At 32.7% G+C, this 11616-nt stretch overlaps 1 protein-coding gene across 1 annotated transcript; it reads left to right on the forward strand.

The window, feature by feature from the left end:
* Positions 1-1267: 1267 nt before the first annotated feature.
* On the forward strand, positions 1268-2883 carry LOC143633232 (squamosa promoter-binding-like protein 3). The gene is made up of 2 exons (XM_077101574.1): positions 1268-1691; positions 2461-2883. Exons 1-2 carry the CDS (start codon positions 1393-1395, stop codon positions 2603-2605), a joined length of 444 nt encoding a protein of 147 aa, XP_076957689.1. The 5' UTR covers positions 1268-1392; the 3' UTR covers positions 2606-2883.
* Positions 2884-11616: the final 8733 nt, after the last annotated feature.

The following is an 11616-nucleotide window of genomic DNA, read 5'->3' on the forward strand; positions in this document are numbered from 1 at the left end:
TAAAGTATTAATATTATAATCATGGACCAGCGGTCCAAAGCTTCCCGCCCACAAAGGTCAACTGTCTAAGCAAACTGGAGGTAAATTAGTTTGTACACTGGACGAAAGGCTTGGTCTCAACTTCTATATAACAAGGACTTAGCCATAAACAAAGGGATCAACAGATCTGGAGATAATACTTACTCCTTGATCTTCTCTTCTCCCTTGAGGAATACACACCTTGCTTATTCCTTTCGTACTCCACAAACATCATAGCTTCACCAAGAGCTTCATCCAAGAACCGATTCCAAACATCACGGTTATGGATCTTCGGTGAACTACAACAATCAACAACAAACTAGTGAACCTCCTTCTATGTTTTGCAAACGTAGAGGGACATCACGACCTGCGTTAGGTTAACCTGAACCCTTGAAGCCTGTTAGCCTAACAAGTCCATTCACTATTATTGGTCTTATCTTTGTTGTAGTAACAACTGGGTTGGATGCACATGTTATCACCAATCTGCTATTGGATATAGTGTTGTTCTTGGATTCAATTTTATCAAGAAACAACACATAATCCTTATATCAAGTATTGAGGCAAAGTAGTGGGCCCTTACTAACACTACAACAAAACTTCGTTAGATTATGTCTAAACTACACAAGCTTGGGGTTCCACTGCCTAGTCCACCCACATTGTGGTGCGACAAGATATGCTACATACCTAGCAACTCTTTCACTAGCACATCAAACATCTAGAAATTGATATGCACTTAATAGAAGATATTGTGGTTGCTCAGAGCCTTTGTGTTAATTGCACATTCACTGTTCTTTAGATTGCTGATATATTGGCCTAAGGACGTCTGCTACATGATTTAATCATCTTCGCTCCGAAATTAATTCATGTTTGATTATCATGAAAACATCTTTCTTTCTAGTTAGTCACAAGTCTTGCCAATCGATCTATACGCCAAATTATTATTATATATTTTTACTCTTGATTGAAAAAAGTAATATTTTCTTAACACAAAAAGGTTGGTGCCAAACCATGACACCGGACCCTGTCCCCCACACATGAGAAATGCAAATGCATACGGATTTCATTTCGCATTAATAGTCTTTTCAGTTTACACATACAAACAAACACCCAAAAGAAGATGAGGTACATCTTTTCCTCATTCCACCACTTCCTCATTCTTAATTAACCTTAAGCATGCAATTAATAAAAAAAACATCATAAATTACATATATCAAATAATTCATTTCAAAATGTCACCAAATCATACTAGTTATAAATAAACATAAACATGATATATGGTACATGCCATTAGCAAGATAGCATGGTGATAAAACCATTTGTACTTTCTTTCACTATAAATTGAGTACTTGGTTTGAAGACTCTCAAAAATAAAATATGGAAACTGAAACTTCCTCTAAGCAAAAGGTGAATATGAAGATGAAAAAAGATGTCACCGGTGATCATAACCATGGCGCTATAAAATCGTCCGATTGTGGTAGTGATGTGAAGAAGCAGAAGAAAGGTGGTGGTGGATCGTCAAGTGTCACGCGGTGTTGCCAAGCCGACAATTGTACGGTTGATCTAAGTGAAGCCAAGCAGTATCATCGTAGACATAAAGTGTGTGAGCTCCATGCAAAGGCTCAAGCTGTGATCGTTCAAGGAGTTCATCAAAGGTTTTGTCAACAATGTAGCCGGTAATCGTTAGTTATACTCTTAATCCTTTCTAATGATTTAGTTATAAACTTAACATGTTAATCTTAAAACACAAACACCTTATAGTTTCATTATAAGTTAAGTTGCGATAACACTACAATAGTACAATTACTTTTTAAGCTAAAGTTGCATATTTGTTTGTTATTATCAACACAAATCCTTTAGCTATGTTATTTTAGGTGTGAAAGATTCGTATAATCCGACTAATTTATGAGATCTGAATTCACGGCAATATTGCATATTCAAATCGATTAAGAGCTCGTCAAATGGAGATTGACGTGACATTATAAGGGTTGTCTATTTTTTTTTTGCTAATCAAGTTTTGAACTTGAGATCTCTGATTTTGATTCTACTAAATTTAATATTGATAACCACTCTTAACAACTCTAGGTGGTTTGATAGTATATTTTGTTAGGGATTATGAAGCATGTAAGCTAGACTTGTGTAGTTGGACCACTATTGCTAAAACAAGCACCATCAAGTATCCATGAAGTATTTATGTTTTCTTTCACATGAGCACCATTAATTATTTGAACAGTACTCACTTGTACACGTACTACAAGTACTAGAAATAGACAAAACATACTTTAAAGATGATGTACAACACAACTACATGAATTATGAAACCTTTTCTTATGCAACATTGATTTGTACAATACCATACAACAAGATGATGCACATGCACCTAGATTGTTATGTGAATTACCTAAATAAAATGAAATACCCATTTGTTTGGTGAAATTGGTATAGGTTTCATGAGGTTTCAGAATTCGATGATGCCAAGAGAAGTTGTAGGAGACGTCTTGCGGGGCACAACGAGAGACGTAGGAAAAGCTCGATCGAGTTTAAAGGTACTAGGAAGGAGCTTGTGTATGGGGAAATTGACGATAGGTGAAGGTTTTAAGATGGTGGTGGAAGAGAATGTGATATGTAAATTAGAATATACGCGCGAGTATGCTCTCTCTCCGTCTTCTGTCATTTCCTCCCATGGAAATGGTCAAATTCACGTGATTTGACCTAATTTCGCAAATTTATGTGTAGTTTGTTGTCTATGATGCTTAAGGTATGTTTGGTTGTAATGATGAATGATAATAGTTGATGCGTGCTTATATGAACTAATAGTATTAACGCCTAAAAATAGTGTATGACTCCTTTAGCTTATATTGTCGAAGGATGTGATTTTGTCATATGATCATAGACGATCACCTGTTATTCTAGCCTAAATTTTGGAACTACTAATGTTAAATCATTTTCTAAATGACCTTATTTACAAAACCTCCTCTACATATATTGAAAGGTTATGAGAGAAAGAAATCTAAATAATTTATCATTTTTATTTACCCAACAATGTATTGTCTTAAGCAACTTATTCATAGTTCAAGGGCATATATCATTAAAAGATATTTACTTTAGTTCTATAACACAACATATTTTTGGTTCGAAACCAAAAGGAACATAATTATAATCTTTGTTTCGTCATTCTCATTTCTGCAAACGACTACTTCATTATATAGGTAATTTTGAAATTAGCCATCTCATAAGGTGTACTTTATATGCTCATATCACGACAATTTCAAACATGTAACCATGACGTCACGAAAAGTCACCTAATGCTTAAAATCACACAACGTAAATACAACATCACATCTTCATCTCATAATTAGTACATCTAGAAGGGGTGAAGTCAAAAGTAACTAGAATGAGGGGAAGTGGAAAGCAAACCCCTTAGAGATGGAGGAAAGAAGCAAATATCGACCGGGGAGGAGCACTAATGATGGCATGGCAACAATCGCAAATCAAGTAAGTTCAACCCTGAACATGGGCGAATCAGGGCTTCAGCTTCAAGACAAAAAAGTCAAATAATCATAGTGTTTGTTTTATTTGTATAATATACTACCGAAAACTAACTCCACAGTTCTTAGGATGATAACTCGTATGAATTAAATTTTTTTTTTCCCTTTTTGGTGAAAGACCTATTTAAATAATAAAACCCAATAAAAATTCAATTAAAATTAAAAAAAAAATGAGCTAGCCCATTTTCATTAACTTATAAGAGGGGCCGGGTACTAGTGTGGGTAAGGTTTATGGATAGTTTATCACATGAGAAACACACCCCTAACTATATGGGTACTTTGTCAAATTACAATTTGTGGCAAATGTTTACCGTGTCATTGTATGACTGTTGGAGACTTTTGAAGGAATTAAAACACTCATTAATAATCAATTTATTGTATATAAATACCACTCCTCTTCACCATTTTTATTCACTCAAACATTTCACCGTTTAATTCACTCAACATTCACCATTATCATTCACTCAAACCCTCAATGGCTAATTTCTCAAACGATGATTTCGGGGATATTCATACCGTCAAACGATTCTGATAACAATATTTTTTTCAAATGATAGCAGCATACGCTTTTTCAAAGATCTCATCGAACAAGTCGAAGAGGAAGACATGGCAACTTCATCGCACATTTATAAAAAAATCGTTTGACGTGATCGCGAAAAAGGTAACGAAAATATAATTGGTCGAAGGATCATCTAGCTTAGATGTTCGTGTTTTTATTTTATTGGTTTTAATCGTCATATTTTATTTTATTTTACGGGTTTCAATTGTGTAATATTTTTAATTTTAATTACATTTAATTGTATTATTTATTTTAAAATTTTAATAAAAAAAAAACAAGTTTTAGGGTACTTATGAATAAGTTTATTTTCTGATTTATGGATACATAAAAATAGAAATGAAATAATGGTATAACTGACCGGTGAATAAGTAGTAACATAAATGCATCTTCCTCTCTAAGCTCAAGTTACGTGATCAATAATCCAACTAAAACGATAAACCTAAATATCCTTAGGACCTTACCCAATACACTTTGCTTAAGTCGGGCTTGACACCCCCAATTTCTTCTTTTTGGGCCCACTGCAGTAATTTTTAAGAAATACAATTTAAAGCCACAAACTCGGGTTGGTGGACCTGATTCCACTACAAGCAAAGTTATATAAGAAAATCCACTAGATGTCCAGATAGTTTGCCAAAAAAAACACAAATCAAACTTGCCAATCTGTACTCTATGAAATAAAATGATGCCTATTAGTGTGATTTATATGTATTTAAAACATTCAATTATGACACTTTATAAGTTTGTTTATTTATAATATATATAAACGAAAACAAAAAAAATCCTACGTGTCACGATGTGGTCGCTCACTTTTTTTGAAGTCATCAGATTTGTTTGATTTTTAAATAGAGACTTCTCATGCATTTGACCGGAATTCAGGGGTATGAGTCTTACCAAACCTAGATATTCCTTAAACGGATTATAGCATCTCATTAAATTAAAAATTATTCTCACCAAATTATTGATGTAAAAATCCTATAAAATAGGATATACTAAAAATTAATATCTTATTTATTTTAAGAAAAATATATATATTATTTAAATTAAAAAATCAATTTTATAGTAAAAGAATAAGCGGGTTTTGGGTCTCATCAAACCATAAATATATTATAAACTTTCAAAAATAATAAACGGGTCTCGGGTCTCATCAAAATTCAAAACCATATAGCTTTTAAATCGAGTTATAACATCTCATTTATTTGTGAAACAATTTATCATCAAACTTTAAGTATATTATTAACTTTCATACAATAAAAAAATATAAATTCAAAAAATAAATAAATATTAGAATAAACAATATAAAACAACCCCCGCAATACGGGGCGATAAAAACTAATATTATAATAAACTATTAAAGTGATAGTAGAGATCGCGTTTGAGTTCACTATTACAAACTTATAAGCAGTAAGGATCCACTAAGTGGGTGTTTGGCTGAGCTTAATTTTTTTGCTTTTTGCTTTTTGGATGAGCAAAATGTCCAAAATACCCCTCCAAAAACACCTAAAAGCACCAAATTGAAGCTTTTTTGTTTTTTGGAGGGGCATTTTGGACATTTTGCTCCCCCAAAAAGCAAAAAGCAAAAAAAATAAGCTCAGCCAAACACCCACTAAGTGCTCATAAAATAATCTCGTACTTTTTCTAAGTTAAAAAAGACAGGAAAATGACTATTAAAAGTTAATCTTGAAATGGTTCATCAAGAAATTTGAATGGGCTAAGTGAAAGAATTTTAGTAAGTTTATTTTGGTACGTTTATTTAGTATGGTAAGAATAAACTAGTTATTTAGTTTCTTAGAATGAGTTGTCTTGTTTTGCAAGTTGTTAGTTTAGTATGAATAGATGGTTAGAGTTTATGTAATTTGTAAGAGTCAAGAATTATAATAAAACAGAGAAATAGCCTATCTTGGTTGAGATCAAATATTGTGTTCTTGGACCTGATTTCCAACAATGACACACATTATTTCCTGAAAAACAAACTTTGTACTTCAAACATATAAAGAAAACGAAAACACAAACTATTTAACCTACTCCCACCGTTTTCTCCATGTCTCCTATCCAACATCAAATATGTCAAACCCCGACCAAAAGGCGCCGGAACATACCGGAGCGAGATGTTTGATTGGACATGAACACAATGACACTATTAAGTGACAATAATTAATTTATCCATTTCATTCAATAACTCAAGTACAACTTGTTCAAAGATAAAAATACAAACAGTTACAACAATGTTTAATTAATTAAAATATCCTAAAGGTATAATCTAAGTGATGAGTCTTCAATCTTCATAAGCAATCTAAAAGTAAACTTATAGCATGCATAAAAATAGATTTGATCAATGCGAATGTTGGTAAGCAATACACTAGTTTTGTTATATGTATATAATGAGACAAAATCACAATTCATATGTGTAAATAGAACATCGCAACAACCATTGTAAATGTAAAGTAAATAATTGAGGCTCCTTTCTAATTGGTAACAACCAACATACTCGTATAAATAATTGAGACCCTATTCTATTAGCACAAAGCTAAAATAGTTAGGGGAGTGATGATCATACTTAATGAGGAAAGCCAAACCATAAACAATAATTAAACACTTAAGCAGACAATCATAATGAGGTATAAACAAATGATCGAGCAAACATTCGTATAACACGTAACGTTGAATTGTGGATTTAATATTGAGGTCTTAAAACATGTAAGTTTGAATATGGTACGCATGCTACCCCCAAAATTATAAGAGCGTAAAAAGGGGAGTGTGATTACTCACCTAGAAATTAAGTATGTATAAAATCATAAAAACGAAGAATCGGGAAATACGGTACTAACTATGTAGTTTAGATGGTTTCATTATGTATTTATAACTCTAATTGAGTATTGGGTTCGGTTCGTTGCATGGTGCAAAAATCCGAAAGAGAAACCACTAATTTTGTGAGTAAAATGAGTGTTCGTTTAATCAGTCTGACACTCAATAATAGATTGAGTTCGGATCCGATTTATCCAAAGTGTTAAAACAGAAAAATAAACTCATATAAATCAACTTCCAAGTAAAGCCCATGTCTTAACTGAATACAACTTAGAGTAGGGGTGTGCAACCTGTAAAACCCGACCCGACCCGTGATATAACTGACCCAACCCGATAACCGAATTATCTTAACTTAAGAGACCGAATACATGACCGATGGTGATGATCGGGTATCGATCTTGAATCTGGTCGGGCCTCGGTTCTTTTCACAAATGACCGACACCGATGAATTCAATTCAATTAAGTGATGTAACTCTTTTAGTCGATGGCAATTTAATTCAATAATAGACACCGACAAGGATCTCTGGATGCAGTTTAATTGCAAAAACTCTTCAAATAGACACAAACATGTAACATCATACTTTCGATAATAATAATAAAAGAAATTCCTTTTACGTAAGGGTGTGTTAATATCTAGTAAAGATTAAATAAAATAATAGAGTATGGGCTGGGTCATTTAAAGATGGAATAATGGATTGTGATGGGCCTTAGATCCATGGTCTTAAGGGTATATAAACCCCTTAAACCTCCCTAAAACCCTAAAACCCTCATTCTTATCATCTAGCCTCCATACACTCTCAAAAACACACACGAACACCTTTCTTTATCTCGGACCAAGATCCAAAAGAAAAGACCCGAGCTTGTTGATGTTAGATCATCGCGACGAGCAAGACGTCAAGACTAGATCGTGTTCGTGAAACCGATTCATCTAAGGTACGTTTTATAATGAAAAGATAGTTCGTTTATGCTCGGCTCGTTCACCTCGTTTATACCAAAAAAACAAAGAGAAACACTTAAAGTCAATATCCTTTGATTGATTGAGATTCATTAGGCAAAGACGAATTAAACGATGATTCTTGTTGAAATTCGTTAACAGTTGGATATGTTGATTAAACGAATAATGAACCATATATAATATCCATCAAATGCACCATTAATACGAAATGTTTAGGTTTTTGGTTGATTAGGGGTTCAACGACGATGTGTATGCGAGCCTACTGATGCAAATTTTTGTGTTGTTTCATCATGATTCGTGGGTTAATTGCAGATCTGGTGTATGGTTGACCGTTTGTGTTATTGACAATTTTGACTTTGATAACTGGAGTCAAAGTTGGATAATTTCAAATGCTTATTCGTTATGATAAGCGAATGGCCGATCATTCGTTGAATCCGTCATAACAAATAAGATACATTCATGCGCACTCATAACGAATAAACTTCTCATTCATCTCATAGAAGTCACAAATGATCTTACTCATTCGTTATCCATTCATTTGTCATGATGAGACAGCGAATCAAACCATTCGTTATAAGATACACGTGTGTGCTCTTGTAACGAATGAGCCTCTCATTCGTCTCCCAGAAGTCACAAATGGTATTACTCATTCGTTCGTCTCGATAAGGCACAAATTAAACCATTCACTATAACGAATGGAACTATTCGTCATAACGAATGAGATAGCGAATAAAATAATAATTTCAGAATTTAATGAAATTTTTGTTAACGACTATTAATGAAAATAAAATTTTTCATTAACAGTCAGCTCTGCCCCCAGCCAGGGGTTCTGCCCCTTGGACTATGCACTTACCTTAAGTGGTAGGTGTATGATATATGATTATTTTATATACGATGTATAAATGCTATAGAAAAGATTAAGAGCATGTATGAAAGTATATAAATATATATCTATAAAGAAAAGTATGTATGGTTGTATGGTACGAGGGTGGCATACCCTAATAATATCTGAGAAGGAGGGTGACAACCTAATGATATATGTGAAGGAGAGTGGAAGACCCTAATAATATATGTGAAGGAGAGTGGCAGACCCTAATAATATCTGTGAGGTTATAGGGCGAAACCCTCTTTAAGGGTGGCAGACCCTAATAATATATGTGAGGTTATAAGGCGAACAGCTCTTCAAAACATATAAGTATGTATGTAAAGCAAGATAAAATAAGAACGTAAGAAAGAAAGAAAGTAAGAATGAAGATATATACTTATGTATGTACGAAAGAAAGTAAAGCAAGTTAAGTAAGTAAGTATGTGATTGTAATGTATGCTGTCTGATTAACTAGAACTTTCAGCATAGCTGACTTTTAGTGTGCACGCAGGTGAGTAGGATGAGACATCTGGCTTGAAAAGGGACACATGACAGAAGAATAAAGAAGCTGGCATTTGAAGACTTAATTAATGATGTTTGAAATTAGAGACATGTTTTTATATTGTTTAAATTTCAAGACTTATGTAATGAATGGTTAACATTTATCTATTTCGCGAAAAGTTTTAATTAACTCTGATATTGGAACTGTGTTTATGAGTAAATCCAACGCCACAGTAGGGCACCGGGACCGGAGCCTTACAAAACAACTGTTCAACAGTTAAAGTTTCTTAAGCTTGTTGAATTTGGTCTATGATTATTCCTTTTTACTTGATTACTACATTGTGATTTCTCAATTTTGGACCAAAATTGATCAATATAGGTTTAATTTATTGTTTGATATAGTATGCACTCCAAGTGTTCGTTGAAATGTCTTAATGAAAACGTGTTTGATAATTATTGTTTCCTGAATATTTGATTAACAAATTGTGATTTGTGATATCTCTGTAATATTTTCGAATAAGAAGCAGTCACTCAAGCACACCATGGAAACATAAATAATCTAATCAAAATTGAACTTAATCACCTAATATTTCAAAGAAGAACAAATATGATCAATAACAAACTTCAAACCAAAAACAAAGATAAAGTCTACGGAAAAGAAAAAAGAAATGAATCATTTATTTTTTTCAATAGTTATCTGCAACCATCTTCTAAGCGTCCTATCGATTAACCGAACGTTATGGACATATAGTAAGATGTCTTATCATTGAAGTTATTCCATGTACAACCATGTCTGCACTGAAAACCCTTGAGCAGTTATTACATCTTGCTTTTTTCCTGCATTCCTCGTTAGTAAACCTCTCAAACTCTGTCCAAACTGTAAAAATCTTCCTAACTCTCCTTGAATCCATTTATGCTAAATAAACAAGAAAAAATAATATTTATTTGATACATAATTTTTTCAAATATAAACAACAAAATAAATCAAATGAATAAACATTAAACCAATGATCAACTTAAAGCCTACAAATGCAAATATAAAATTAAGTTGATTGAAAATTATGAAAAATATTGATATATATATGAATGGAGCCATGAGCCAATTTTTTATAGGGTTAAAAAAGGAAGGCCTATTTTTTTTTTTAAATAATTGTTAGGCTTAAGTTTATCTTAAATATTTGACAAACCAATTCAATAATATAATTGATTGATTATATGAAGAAACGTATCAAAGCTTCACATATAACATATTTGAATTTTAAGTAGATATTATAATTAGTTATAGCCCTTATATGAATAATCGTATCCGGTTTTGATTGTTTTTGGAACAAACGTGAACCAAACCGATAATAACGGTTTTTTAGAATCAAAAAACCGAAACCGAACCGTGGAAAATTAAAACTAAACCAAACCAAACAGTTACTTACGGTTTCGACTTATAAAAAACCTAGCATGAGAGCCCGCGCTTCGCGGCGATTGCAAGATATGAGTAAAACTCGTGTAATGCATGTGCAACACTTCATATAACAATGTTAAAAAGAGGGTATGTAACTTTCAAACTATCGGTGGTACTTTAGTTCAGACCGTTAGACAAATAAAAAAACTCAGAAAAATAAAAAAACCTATAAAATCTAGGAAAGAAAATTATAAATAACAAACTGAAAGGGAAAAAACAAAACAGAGAATGTGGTTCGAAATTGGTAACTTAAATAGTTTAAAGCGAAAAATTATTAGAATTCATGGGCGTATGATAACTCTATTGAAATTAAGGGGTAGAAACGTAAGTTTGTTTAAAAATGAAAAGAAAAACAAATAAAAATACTTTTGAGCCACATGTTATATACATAGTGGGTAACCCATTAGGCCCATTATACTAAATTAAATCTCAAAACTAATATTAGCAAGAAAATGCATCCATTTACCCACATGTTATATATATTAGTCACACAATTCTGTAATAAAACATTATCTTGAATACAGCTTTTGACCTTTCGACCAGTTTGAGTCGACTTTCTTTCCCGCTATTAACCAGACGGACCGTTGGACTAATGTCACAGTATGTGAAGGCGCGGAACCTATTTATGCAGATTATAAGTTTGGTCTTCTTTAGAGTTTTCACAATAGATAATGCAGACATCTACAAGCAAAAGAGATCGTACTATATTAAGTTTACTGCAGTTTACAGATTATTGTACAGTATTTATGTGATTGCACTACAATAAGTTTATTGAATAATTTATAAACTTACTACAAAAGCTTTGGCTAAAACTCTTTTGTTAAAATCATGGGGCAATTATCCAAAATTATTCGTAGCAGCAAAATAAGCATCTGCAAGTTTAAAAACGTTGAGTTTTCCACTTTCGTTACCATC

Source organism: Bidens hawaiensis, unplaced genomic scaffold (assembly GCF_021521415.1).
Source record: "Bidens hawaiensis isolate Kalapana, Puna unplaced genomic scaffold, B.hawaiensis_p1.1 tig00006635_1, whole genome shotgun sequence".
Classification (NCBI taxonomy): domain Eukaryota; kingdom Viridiplantae; phylum Streptophyta; class Magnoliopsida; order Asterales; family Asteraceae; genus Bidens; species Bidens hawaiensis.